Source organism: Anoplophora glabripennis, unplaced genomic scaffold, assembly GCF_000390285.2.
Source record: "Anoplophora glabripennis isolate ALB-LARVAE unplaced genomic scaffold, Agla_2.0 scaffold4, whole genome shotgun sequence".
Taxonomy (NCBI): Eukaryota; Metazoa; Arthropoda; class Insecta; order Coleoptera; family Cerambycidae; genus Anoplophora; species Anoplophora glabripennis.
In genome coordinates, this window is record NW_019416568.1 from 611,012 (window position 1) to 625,407 (window position 14,396).

At 34.8% G+C, this 14,396-nt stretch overlaps 1 protein-coding gene and 1 non-coding gene across 3 annotated transcripts in view; one reads left to right on the forward strand and one right to left on the reverse strand.

Annotated features, from left to right (window-relative positions):
• Window positions 1–14,396, reverse strand: part of LOC108917485 (dendritic arbor reduction protein 1) — a 347,019-nt gene that overhangs the window by 7,101 nt on the left and 325,522 nt on the right. For both annotated transcript variants that reach the window (XM_018724110.1, XM_018724111.2), the window contains exon 2: window positions 384–758. In XM_018724110.1, the coding sequence (XP_018579626.1) occupies window positions 384–758 (375 nt within the window). The remainder of the gene's footprint in view (window positions 1–383; window positions 759–14,396) is intronic.
• Window positions 1,178–1,248, forward strand: Trnag-gcc. The gene has a single exon. It is a non-coding gene; the product is annotated as a tRNA-Gly (tRNA).

Sequence of the window (14,396 nt, forward strand, 5' to 3'; positions counted from 1 at the left end):
TTTTGTTTATGGACGAATGTTTTTTTTGCATCGGGTATTTGTTGATGTGTAAATTGTTTGTACATCTGGACTAGGCTAAAAGCAATATCTTTTGTTGAATAAATTGTTTCACAGTATCGATACAGACACTTTCTTATAAATAATGTCATCCAAGTTATTTTAATTAAGTTTCTATAAGGAATTTATTGGTTTATTGGTTATTCAAGCTATCTTCCAGCACAATATTTCAAACTGAAAAATAAAATTGCGTAATGATGCACCTGTTGTCGGATCATTATGAAAGGACGGCTAATTTTACAGTAAGATAAGGAAATATACGGGTCTTTGATGCCTTCAGCCTAATCTGAATAACTTTATTAACTTTTAACAGACGTTGAAATTACCTTTTCCGTCTTAATCTCCAGCGGCGACAACAGGGGCGACGGCGTCGCCGCGCAGTTGACGGCGATGTCGTCCACCGCCTCCAGCTTCACCTGCCCCGGGCTCACCCCCAGCATGTTCGCGTTCTCCGGGTCTATGTTCTGTATGCTGCTGGCGATGTCTTCCCATAGCGGGGGCCGTAGGAAGACGTCGTCGTCGGTGCCCGGCAGGGTCCTCATCGACACGTAGCTCATGGCGGGCTGGTGGCGGTTGTTGTTGTGGGCCGGCTCGAAGAAGTCATCTATCTGCGAGGCGGAGTCGCGCCGAGGCTTCTCCAGTTCTTCCTCTAGGCGGCGTTCCCACTCCTGCTTGCACAGGAACGTGTCCAGGTCGCTGGTCTGGAAAGGACGCTGCTTTTAGTGGTAATCAACTCATGGGCAGAGTTATCGCGATACTGAAAATGGGCACCAATTTCGCATGATTCGCAATGATCTTAACAAACCTTTAAAATAAATGAGAGAGAAGAAAAAAAAGAATCTTTATCACTCTGTATCTCAAAAACGTTTACAGACTTATTGTTAATCATATGAAGTTTTTCTTCTTTTTGGTCAGAGAATCTCCTTCTAACATTCCGTCGATGTCGATATTACAATATTTTGTGTTAAATGTGATTTAAAATGGTTTCATTTTACCAGTAATTAATATTACAAGAATACATCGTTACTTGGACATTTTTATAGTTGGGTTATTTCCTGCTTGCATTAAAAAGTAACACAGTTCCCACATCACAACATTGTAAGGGAAAAATTGCACTCAAGCATCGGTGGTTCAGTGGTAGAATGCTCGCCTGCCACGCGGGCGGCCCGGGTTCGATTCCCGGCCGATGCAAGCTTTTTTTATTATTTTTTTTTAAGAAGGAACCAACGGAACGCTTGTAATAATTAGTTAAAACAAGAAATTAATCATATATTGTACTTGGAGAATAATAGACAACATAAGGAAAAGGTAAACATTAAATATACAATTTCTAGGAACTATCAAAGGAAATGACATATCGAACATTTCTGTGGTGGTTCTGATATGGAAGTGTATATTATAAACGCATATTTAACTGTTGTTAAATATACAAATTAAAAATATAATAAGTTTTAAATACATTATTCTGCTCATGTATCAACTAAGAATATAAATCAGCTTTTAATATGACTCAGAATATCCTTAAGGTGAAAGAAATTATTTGTAGACATTTGTAGTGTGATTCCCGTATATATAGGGTAGGAAAGTACCGATGGTCTATCTGATGTTACGTGAGAGCGATAAAGTAAGCCATAGAAATCCATGCGATAGAGAAGGAATAGATAGGAAAAAGTAATTTTTATTCGTTGTTGCCAAGTCTTTAAAAAGGAAAAACTGGAATAGAGGGTAGGAAAGGACCATAATATTTGAAAACCTTAAATTCAAAACTTAAAACCTCGGAGAGAATGAATTTTTTTAAACACTTTGACACTGTAAATTTATAATGTTACTGTTATATTAACAGTATGAAGTCACATACCTAAAAACATGATTCAAAATGTCTGCCGTCGACAAATCGATGTTTGACAATTTCTTCGTAAAATAAACCCAAACAACATGTCTCGTTCCCCAAAAAAAAAGTAACATGTTACGCCGGACGAACATACAATCCAGAATAACGGGCCGATCCCAAATTAACTCATTCATTTGACAGCCAACAACCTAACCGTAGAGGGTGCCGTGTAAATTTTGATTTCGCGCGATAGGCCATTGTTTCGTCATCCATCAAACCAGGTGAGAACAACCGGCGAATGTCATCCCATTCGGAGCGCGAGGAGGGCCCGGTGGGGGGCCACGGAGTCGCTTTCCCCTTGTTCTAATTATCATACAATAAGTCATGAGGTGCTACCCCCTGCTGGCCAGCCTCGTGTCCCGATACTCACGAATTTATGACGAGCAGTGGTGAATCTAATTACGGGGTTTTGTTCGTGTCGTGCCAGATGGGATAGTACTTGTCATTAGGACTCTCTTTTCAATTTGCTTTTTGTTCAGATCGGGAAAATACAGGGCTCTTAAAAGATATATTGGCGTATCTTTACTTGATTGTAAAGATATTAAGCTAATTCAAACAAATCTAGGTGTAATAATGTACATACATAAATATAGGGGTTCCTCAAAGTTCAGTCATCAGCCCTACTTTGTTTTCAAAGTGTAAACAATTTTCGGTTACGACCGCTGGGCGCAGGGGTGGTTCGATCGGAGTGATTATGGTGTCGTTGTGTAGGTTGGATCTTTCTGCGTCGAATAGGAGAGGTGCATGGTTTGGTGGTAGAATATGTTTTGAAATATTTAAAGTGGGTTTTCTAGAAAATGTTTTCCGACCCCGTAGCGCCGCGGCAACGAAACCAATCCGTCACCCCGGGAAGCGATGACTGGCCGTTTTTATTCCGTATAAAGTGCAATAAATGTTCGACGGAACGGGCGTTATGTTGACACCTCCAAATAAATGGGCGATTCGATTCCAAAGGCGAATAACAATAAATTACGACAGGGGAAGAACAATTGAGGTGTCGACGAAAATGACAAGCACAAAATAACTACACGGACGCTGCGTGATGCGGCTCTGTTTACACGGGTTGGAAATCACCCCATTGTAAAGGTACAGACCACGGACGCACGGACAGATCGATTACCATAAGTTTTGGGTTATGGAGAATTAATGACCGGGCTTGGGACAGCCGGTGATTTCAAGCGGAGAGCAACAATGAGTTTTAATTTTGTCTCTATTAATAATTAATAAACTGTGTTGTACCAGGAATAGATTTGCCTACATGATGAAATGCTTTTATCGGCATTACCAACCGATTTTAAGAGAAAATCTCTGTGTGCTTTCGAAATTTCCTTAAATTAACTTATTTTTCAACTCTTAAACTTTCAAAGTGCAGCAAATGTTCAGTTGGGACCGCTGGGCGGAGGGGTGGTTCGATCGGAGTGATTTAGAGTGGATCTTTCTACGTAAAATAGAAGCGATCTGGACATTCCACGATTATGGAGAACCTCCCCATTTCGGTTGATTTTATAATTTAGTATTAAAAGCTTTGAAGTACCGTATTTGGTTGATGAAGAATTAGCAGCAGCATTAGAAACATTGCTTTGAAGTTAAGTATCAACCATTACTCCTAAATCCTTTACACATACAACAAATCCAGGTTCTTTTAATGTAAAATTCCAGAAAATATTCGACAAAATCTGTAGGTTCTGGTACAGATATTGTTTATAAACGAAGTCAACTTTTCAAGAGAATCAATAATAATTACCATGACAACTATGTATGGGCTGAAGAAAATCCAAATGCTTTAACCGAAATTCGTAATCGACAACAGTTTTCTCAGACTAGTTATTCAGAGAAAAATGAGTTTGACTTCCAAAGGTCCAAATTTGGTATTTTGTCGATTGCTACCATAAAATATCGGACGTTCTATTTAATATTGTCAAGTTCATCTTGGTTCGACTTTGAAACTTAAGGTTAATGTCAAACCCAAGATCATCAGCATTTTTTTTTCTTGACATCCTGCAACTTTGGTAGGACACAATCCTGAAAAGTTATTGAAAGTTATCAGTGTCTTCCAAGGACATTTTTGCATGGATATTGTAAGTTATATAGGGTGTTAAAAGTTTGACTGCCTTAATTTTAACAGGCGCAGGCGATAGAATACATTAAAATAAACAAAAAACCCTAATATGACATGGGTCCTAACTCAATCATTTCCGAGAAAAATTTTTCAAAATCTCCAATTTGATGTACAAAAGTTCGATTAATTAAGGAATATTGACGTAACTACGTGCATAGAATACCATAAAATACAATGTTTATCACTTTTTTCAACTTCTTTATGCTTAATTCTAAAAAATAATTAGCGTTGTAATATTTTTAAAATTCGAAAAAATTCATATCGAGCAATGTGACAACAGCGCGGCTCAATACGCAATTCAGTTGGTATCTGGAATTGGACCGTGTCTGAGTGTTTTTTCCGTACCACTATTTCCTTTTCTTGAGGTGTTTTCATCGAAAATGGTGATGGACATTTTGAGCATATGTTGTAGTTTGCGTTTAAAAATTACTGAATTTTGCTTTTTGGTAAGTTCCTAAATTTTTTTTAATACGTATGATTATTTAATGACGTGAATTTTTGGCTACTTTAATTTTTTTTATTTATACATTGGAAAACAATTGTCTTGAAATTTATAAATGTTTAATAATAATAGTTGTTTACATTTTTTCCGTGGTACCAACTGTGTAGCGTTAAGTTAAGCGATGTTGTCACGTTGTGATGAAACTCCCCAGTATTAATACTCGCCGTATTTTGATTTGTTCATTTACTTCTTACACCCTGTATTAAGAGTAAATCAATATTATATATCCAGAGAAAAAGTAATCTGTATCTTTAATAATGAACGTCTTTCTAAAAACAGAAACGATAACAAAGATTTGTTTACATCGAACATTTTCCGAAACATCGTTCTTTCAGTTCCACGCAGAACATACCAAACTTACCGGCATTGATCGGACAGATACACTGTAAAAAAATAAACAATTAATTGGGTATTCTACCAACAGCGATTCAATGGTATAACTGCCCGTCGATTTCCTTATTTGAACGGACGAAACAAAGCAATTAACGGCGAGGTTGAAGAATTCCATTTCCGAATTTTTCGTGAAATGAAAGTGCCCCCGTGAAGGCTTATAATTAAAAGTCCAATCGGCTAATGTGGGACGGTCGTGTCCGAAAAATTTAAAAAAGAGAAAGTGGACGATGCTATTGAAATGGGAAATAGCAGGTGTTACAGTTCGCCTTTTTCAAAACATCTCGAAAACTCAAAAAGCAACAGAATAGTTAAACATAGAACATTAAGTATATAAATAAGAAATTTAAAATGTATGTCTACGTTGACGATCAATTAGAAGCCTCAGCAGTGCAGTGGCGTGCGCTTCTATAATTAAACACAGCGACATTATTGTGAAACAATACCGTCTTCGTTTGGGCGCTTATGAATATTATGCATGTATTAAGACACTTATCTAGGTGGCTTTAAACAACTTCGTATTATCCTGCTTTTATCATAGCAGCCATTTGTCAATAATTCAAACTGACAGAATTTTCCTCGGTCGAAGCGAAAATGAAACGTTTTTCAGTTTCTGTGCTAGCAGTGATATTGTTTCTGGTAATCTACGTGCTCTGTATAAGCGCTTACACGTTTATAAGTGGTATGAGCAGTATCGACTACTTCGACAAAAGCACCCATCCGGAGTACAGCGCTCTTTCCAGACTCAGGAGGGCTGCAGCAGGAGAAAACGACACATCGAAGAATAATATAGAATTTAATGTCTGTTGTGACCTAGACGAATACTTGAACACCGACTTGCAGTGTGTTAAGGCGAACGCAACCAAGGAGGACAAAATTGTGGTTAAATCTGAAGCTGCTGTGGTAGATAAATATCTGATTCCAAGCGCTATAGACCCAGATAGAATTGTTCTCAAATATAATGTCAAGGGACTCTGCCCCAAAGATGATATGAAAGGTAAGCTTTCTCAGATGCTGGAAAACACTGGTTTACTAGAGTGTAAGAGTCAAACAAAAATGGTAAAGAAATTCCAAATATACTGTTATATATATGAAAGCTTGGTGGTCAGAAAGTTGTATTTGAATCCGTGATCATCAAGTTTTGACTACCAAGTTTTGATACACCATCACAGCGGCAATATACCTTGTCATACTAATGGACCACCCTGATTATTTCAGTGGTAACTTGGCTTGAAGGACGAACCTATTCCTACTACGTTTCCCACGAAAACGGTTATTTATTGGAACTAAACCACGACTCGAAAGAAGTTGTGTCGAACTACTCAACGGCATCTTTTTGCTTAGATGCTATGACAGGACCAGGAAAGTAGGTAAAGAAAAGCAAATGTGTAATAAAAAATCTGCTTTTAAAATTCAGTTCTAGAACTTACGTCGCTTTGCTCTGCCCCTGCAAGGAGAAGGCTTGCGTCCCGAAGTGTTGTCCTGCAGGATTCTACCACAACACCCTTACTAGCTCCTGCAAGCAAGAAAGCGAAGACGGGATAAAATCCTACAAGCCAAACTCCCCTGATTATCATTTGGTCCATAATGTTCCCGATTGCGATGGACCTGATAACATGATCGTCACTGGAAGTAAGTTTTCGCCGGTCTCTATACTGGAAAATGGGCAACTGGTAACTTCGGCTGACAAACGGGTCACTTTGGACAGAAAGAAGTGAGTAAGCGTAAAAAAATGTATATTTTGATGATGTGAAACCACCCGATCACAAATGACGACGAACGATGTATACTTTTAGTAAGAATAAGTAGCACAACATATTCTAACATATAAATCATCAATTACGATGGACAAACCCAACAGAGGCAAATGCAGATGTACGTCGATATGTGGTTGGGTAAAAAATAATTATTTCGCTGACCCGAATCCTCTGCGAAACGTACTGCAAGTGTGCATGTGCGAAAGAATGTCTTGGCTATTGGTGTCGCTTAACAGCAGAATTTGAAATTATCCTCCCGAGTCTAGTTTATCAATAGTAATCTTGTAAACGTATGTCGTTCTAGAGATCTATAAAAAGGATAACTTGCTGTGATTGTATTTTTCAAACAGGTGCAGGCAGAGAGAGTAGCTGTGCAACTCTATGTAAAAAAATAGAGGCTGCCTACACGACAATAGTTTCACTTTATATGCCATCAGATTTAATTTAGATAAACTTGTATTTTAGGTACTGCGTTGATACATTTTCAAATGGAAATCGAAATCTGAGCTACGTAAGCGGGTTTTACTGTTCGAATGCGGTCCAAATGCCAATACTTAGAACACATAGCGTTCACGAAATAGAATATCAGTCGAATACCTCCAATTCTGTATATTTAGGATCCTTTGTTATGGTACTTTGTTTATTACTTTGCGTTCTGTAATCTAATGTACGATTTGTTAATGGCAAATAAAGATGGGTTGAACTAAGGTTTATTTTATTATAATTACAGAAAAATTTCCAAAATTACCTTCATCGTATTATAATTCGGTTAAAAGCTGCTCCGACTTTCCATTCCGCTTAACGTAAACTATTTATACAATCAGGAATGCCACGACTTAAACAATAAATAACTGCAAGTCATTTGTTATTGAATTAAAATAGCCATAAATGTTAGTTATTTCCGATGAATATTTAAAATTGATTTGTTTAACAATCTACAAATATCTAATTTATAGTTGGATGGCAGTAATGAAAAAAGCGTAGGTTGAAGACAAAACACATTACCATAAATTTCACATTCATGATCCTAGGATCAGATTATTTTGTGGTCAATAGAATAGTGGACAATGAATAATCGTCCAGGCTATGTTTTAATAAATTAGGATTTGTTACGCTTCCTATTTACATAATTCTGTTGCCGCAAGTGGAAAATATCAACTTCTAAATCTTCTAAAAATATCAACAAGTGACTTTATAATGCGGGAAAAGGTCATTTCCATGAGTGAAATTCCATGAATGTTCTATAAATATAAACTACTTATAAAATAAAGTCGACAAATAGCATAACAACTTTTTCTGTTTACCATATTTCATTGGAATTATCAAAATAGTATTAATGTGGTAAAATAAAGACACTTTTATTACATTTACGTGGTAGTAGTTTTGGTGATGAGTGTTTTTGAAGGACTAAGAAAGGATGAGCTTAGAAAAATGACTGTTGACGATATTAGACCAGGGAACTAAGAGAAAAATAGGGTAAAACCTCCGAATACTTTCGGATAGATCCGATTTTTATGACAATTTGGAATTAAGCTTATTTCACCCTGTATATGAAAAGTCATATATGCTTGATATGCGCTTCTTATTTTTAGGGGATGAAAACGACCCCTTATGCTAAAAAACCGAATAAGTACAAAATAGGTGTTATATAGACTATCATATCTTAATATATAGAATAAATATTGTTTTATATTGTAGGTAATAATTTACGTTATTTTTATAAAGTTTCAACCCTAAAAAACCACCCTTAATGGTGAAAATATAAAATTAATAGTTTCTTTGAACTGAAAATATTTTTATAGCGCATATATTATAGATAGAAATCTTTTCAATAGTTGGTATGGTATTATAAATATTTTATTACAATATTTCAGCCCTTAAAAAACTACCCCTAATAACAAAAAATAGTTTTGACAGTTTAAAATTATTTGATAGTATAAACAGGATAAATTAAATTCTTTTACCTGTTTATAATACATTTTATAATTTATCGCATTGTTGTAACCCTTAAAAACCACTCCTAAAGACAAAATATAAAAAATGGCTTTTAAATTATTTAAAATAAATTATAATTTTTTTCATAACATTCTTTCTCGCGATTTACTTTAATTTATGCAATATTCAAAATATTTATTTGTTAATATTTTTTTCATGCAGAAAATCATAATTTATATATTATTTTATTATGTACATCTATGAATGCTCCAAAGTTGTGGATGTAACCAAAATATTGATATGCTCCAAAAATTGAATCGGTAAGGTTTTTTAACGATAACTTCCTTTATTTTAAAGCTATTAAGACGATCCAAAAACGATTTTAGGGAAAATTTCGACAGCTAAAAGTACTGTAAAATATTTTTGAACGCGTTAATTTTGAGATTCTTGAGGTTAAAGGGTTTGAAAAACATGACCTTCGCCCTCAACTGCAAACTTCTAGCAGATATATCTCTGTTAATTTTTATCCTACACAAGCCAAAATATTCTGTAAAAAAAAATTTTGGCACTCTTGAATATTTTTCGTATCTTTTTTATTTTTTAAAGTTATTCAAAAATATGTAATTTTTTTGGAATTAAAAAAAATTTTTTCAATCCAAACGTAATATTTTCAAAAATATGCATTATAAATCGCTTATATCAGGACTAAAGATGCACGGGAAATGGAAAAATGCATCTTTGGAAGAAGGATATATACAGGAGAACCTATCCTCTAAGAATAGAGTGTATCCACTATGATTTTAGGTTCAGTGACGATACCAGGTGAATCTTCGATGTGTCAAATAGTCATCAAATAATTTAGTCGTGTCGCTAATTTTGAGTTACAGTTCTCCAAAGGTAACTGTTGTACTTTGTACCAAAAAAATTAAATACGCGTTAAAATTTTAGGTAAATGTTTTCAGAAACATTACTAAAACTTTGAAATTACCCTATTGCAGATTTATAGTTACAATTTTGAGTGACCCTTGTTAGTAGAAGTGTTTAAATCGCATCGCTATGAAACGCTATGATAAAGAAAATACCTAAACAATCATCAAAGAGTTAGCATGTTGATGTGGCCACTAGGTATGTTAGACAAAAGGCGGAGCAATCTCGACACAATAGCAACCGGCCATCGCCATAAATTTTTATGATCCCGGCAGCAGATCTGTACTTGACCCAATTGCAGGAACGCGTATATCAGCGCACACTATCCACATTTATTGTATGGCAGGACTTATAAGAGAAATCGTTATGGATGAGGTCTAGTTGCTATCACTATAGATCAATTACTTTTTCTCGATGTTGAATTACTACTTCTAGACTGGACGCTAGATAGCCTGTTTTACGAAGCAGATAGTGTTGTTTTTCATTTAGCGAATAAAGGATAAGATTTTATCTTATACCGTATTATAAATCAATTGTTCTTTCGTCCTTAATTCGGTTTTTCTCGGACAATGAGACACTGGTGGTATTTGATGTTTAATCTTTATTTAGTTGAATCAGAATGAAACTAATTCAAGGAAAAATGCTGCTAAAGAACGCGGCACAAATGATATCCGTTTAGGAATGTATACATATATGTAAAAATATGTTAATAAAAATATACAAAATTTAAAGGAAATATGTGAAATTTTGTGTTCGTATGATGCTGAAACAGAATATGTACAGTCCTTTATTCAAATATAAACATCCTCCAGAATTTTACTTGCATACCGTTAGCAATAAATTAAATATTTATTAATCGCATTCTTTCGCATTTTAATTATTCATGTAACATTTTTATAACACCGTAATACAATAACAAATTGGTTATAGTTATTTATTTATTTATTGTATTAGGGTCATTGCTTGAGACAAATAAACAATAATTTCTATACAGAATGTTCTACAAGCTCTATGACAAACTATGACATATGTTAGTTAATTTCAAACATCTTTTCTTATATGGCCATAGGTCCGATACGATTTTGTTTGGAAATTACAAGCATTTCAAAAAATATAATTTCATATTTCAAAGTAGCTTGATTGTTGCTATAACAATAATTGTTGTTTGTGTCATATCAACTGAAGGGTATGTGATACTGTCTTTGTATATGGGTATTCCATTGGGAACGGCAGACAAGCAGATTTTTTTTGATAAAGTAGGTATGTCATTCATTTTTCTTGCTTTGCAAAAAGTACTTTAGTACTATTTCTTGTTTAATATCCCAAAAACTCAAATAATTGGTTAATTTTGACACTTCAATCATTAACTTTTCTTTCTGTTTGGACTAAAGTCAAGTTCTGGAGTACCTCAAGGTTCAGTTCTTGGCCCGTCATTACTTAGTGTCTTCATTAACGATATTTTTACCAACTTTAGTGCCATCTAGTGGCTAAACGCAACAACTAGGTCTAGACGTATTTAGTTTGGCTTAAAATACTATATTTTAGGATCCTTCACTTACGAATCGCCCTGTATATTATACTTAATTTGCAACTACTGACTACTCTCAACGAAGTATCGGGATTATTCCAGATAATCTCAATCGACCCATCGGCGGCCTCAGGGGGTTCGACTAAGCGTTACAGTTTCATTTGAGCGCGACGAAAAAAACACGTCTCTCTTTTGACAGCGCAATTATGCCCGTCGTCCCATATTCCTATTACATTTCGTTATTTATAGTGGAAATAATCGTATAAATTTATGGCAGCCGTATTTATAGCTGAAAACCTTAACCTTCGTTTAATATCGATAGGCAGTTAATCTATGTAAGACATCTGCGTTATAAAGCTTCACATGGAAATGGAACTAATTCTAATTATTTATTACCCATTAACGTCTTGGGTTATTTATTGGAGTGGCAGCGCTGCCGGGTCGCTCCGGTGGCTGCCATCAGTTTGCCGTCGACGGCAGAGTGCCACAAGTACCTTTGAAGGGAAGTGATAGCGATAATATACTTCGTTTGAATATGGTGAATGGAGATGGATGCTCTCAGCGAGAAATGTCCGTAAATGCAAAACGAAATACAATGAAATAAACAAATAAATATGTGGGACACCCTTTGGAAGCGACGCCCATGGTACCATTTACTTAAGATCGTACGAAATGGGCAGTCTTAGAAAAAATATTCGAGCTTTTCCCATTAGCTACATTCAAGTCGACAAATTGTCCAATAACATGCTCGTTTACGCGATCACACTTGTCCGGTTGCGCACAAATTGTGTTTGTGGCATTGTCGATGCCGATTTTTTCCTATAAGCGTATTGTAATATTTATTAATTTGTGAATATATGAAAATTATGTAATTTTTATGCAGTTTCGGGTAATTTATTACTATTACCTATACAGGGTGTCCCGAAATTAATGCAACAAAATTTGGGCATAGATTCTTAAGACAAATTTAGTGAACCCGTATTTTTTTTGACAAGTGCCCCTCCTTTTGGAGTTACAGCCCCCTGAAATCTGCCGCTAAGAAGTCTTTTTTATATCTCAAAATCCTGTTGTACGAAAATCATTAAATTTGGTACACAGGGGTTTTATGACATGTGGAATCTGATAGTGCTAGACTTTTTGGTAAGAAACCAAAAAAATTTGCTCGAAAATTCGAATTTTTAAAAAATTATTATTTAGTTAGAAAGCTATTGAATTTAGACCTTTTTTGTCTTCAGATATTTTTTTCGTAAAACCAATTTTTTTGAGGAAAATGGCAAATCACGATATGATGCATTCGATCACATTTTGACATTTTTCTCGAAAACATTGCGTTTTACGAAAAAAGTATCTAGTGACAAAAAAGTTTCAAAATTCAATGGCTTTCTAGCTAACTAATAATTTAAAAGAAATTCGAATCTATGACCAAGTTTTGTTGCATTTATTTCGGGACACCCTGTATAATAATGTACTACAAGTAATAATAGTAGATATTGCCATGGTATTTTTGCAATTTCCAAATTTGTAGTGACACCACATGACACTTTATTCGAAGACTAAATTATTTTTAATACATATAATTATTTGGACGACGTGAATTTTTGGGTACTTTAACTACATATTTTTGAAATTCATAATTTCATTAAAAGTTCCTGTTTTAAGAGATTCATAATTATTAAAATTCGTTCTAAAATTTAAGCACAACACTATCTTCGTACTACAAAATCTATATATTTTATTTTATTTATTTAGAAACTGGAAAACAATTGTCTTGAAATTTACTAAATGTTTCTCAATAATAGTTGTTTACATTTTTTCCGTAGGACAAGTCTGCCGCGTGCACACGTGGTTTGCATCAGTTGTGTAGCGTTAGGTTAAGCGTTGTTGTCACGTTGTGATAAAACTCCCCAATATTAATACTCGCTGTATTTTGAAAACTGTTACTCCTACGCCCCTGTAATATACAGCTTTTTTTGTTTATTTATGATTACTCTATCTCATGCTGCAGTAATGGCAGTCAAACTTCTTACACCCTGTATTTAAATTAATAAAGACTTTTCTTATAATAGATACATGAGAACACCACTTTAAATAAAAATGTATTTTTGGAGGAACCACTTAACATGTATGTAAGTTGTTTATATATTTTGGTCATTTTATGCAAATTGTTTACCAAGAAATGGAACTGTACATTCTAAACATGTTCCTCTATCCAACTATTATTTCATTTGAAGAGAAATTTTCTTCAATAATTTTATCTAAATACTTGGATGTTCACATGTTGATAAGCAATAAAATAGGAATATATAATAATGTGGATTAACAAATATAAAAGGTTATTTATTTAATTCAGTTTCATTCATCACTTATGTTACTAATAAATCTCTGTAGTATTCGTAATATGAATGTTCAACAGTTTTAACACGAGAAATTACGTCTAACGCCAAATTTAAATGAGATAATTACATATAGTCTATATTTTTAGTATTTTTGTCATATTTGCAAACTCTGTTTATTATTTCGACACGAATTTATAGCAAAAAACGTTCTACGTAGTAAAATGATTACGTGCCTAGACAAATGTATTCGAAAAGACGTTCTGGCGTTAAATATTTGCTTTAGTGGTAACTTAATTGATAGAAACGCAGAACTAACGACTGTGATTCCAGTACACGGTACGTAAACATTTATTAATTATCGTTTTACTACGGGATGTGGGCAGCAACGCGGGTTATTTGCAAAAATCAGGGACAAAGATCGATACATGATTGCGGAGAAGGAACATCGGCAATTTGTTCTCACGGCCGTGTAATTGAAATAGTAAAATTGATGTGCCATTTTGATTAAACTAAAAAATGCATAATAAAGCCTTATCTAAATGGCGTGCAATAAACCAATGACATTAGACATTCGCCGTTCGCAAACATTAGAGGAGATACATTCAGTCACGTCGCAGCAACTTCTGTTAACAGCAGACGTGTCCGCGTATACGTAATTGCGAATTATTTCTGATTCGACCGCCGACGGCGTTGCCAGTTTGGCGCGTCTTACACTGGATTTGGCGCATTTGATAAAAGTTAGTGTCTGGTGTATGATTTCGAGCGTCCATCAAAAGGGGAAGAATGAATTCCGCTCATTTTTGCATTTCTGTAGTCATCGGTCACTAATTTTTGTCTTTTTATGTGGCTGTAGTCCGTAGTACATTCCTAAACTTTGATTGTGGTGGTATCAGCACATGAAAATAGACATGTTTAAATAATCGGATCTCTCAGTTCTTACAGACACTTAATACC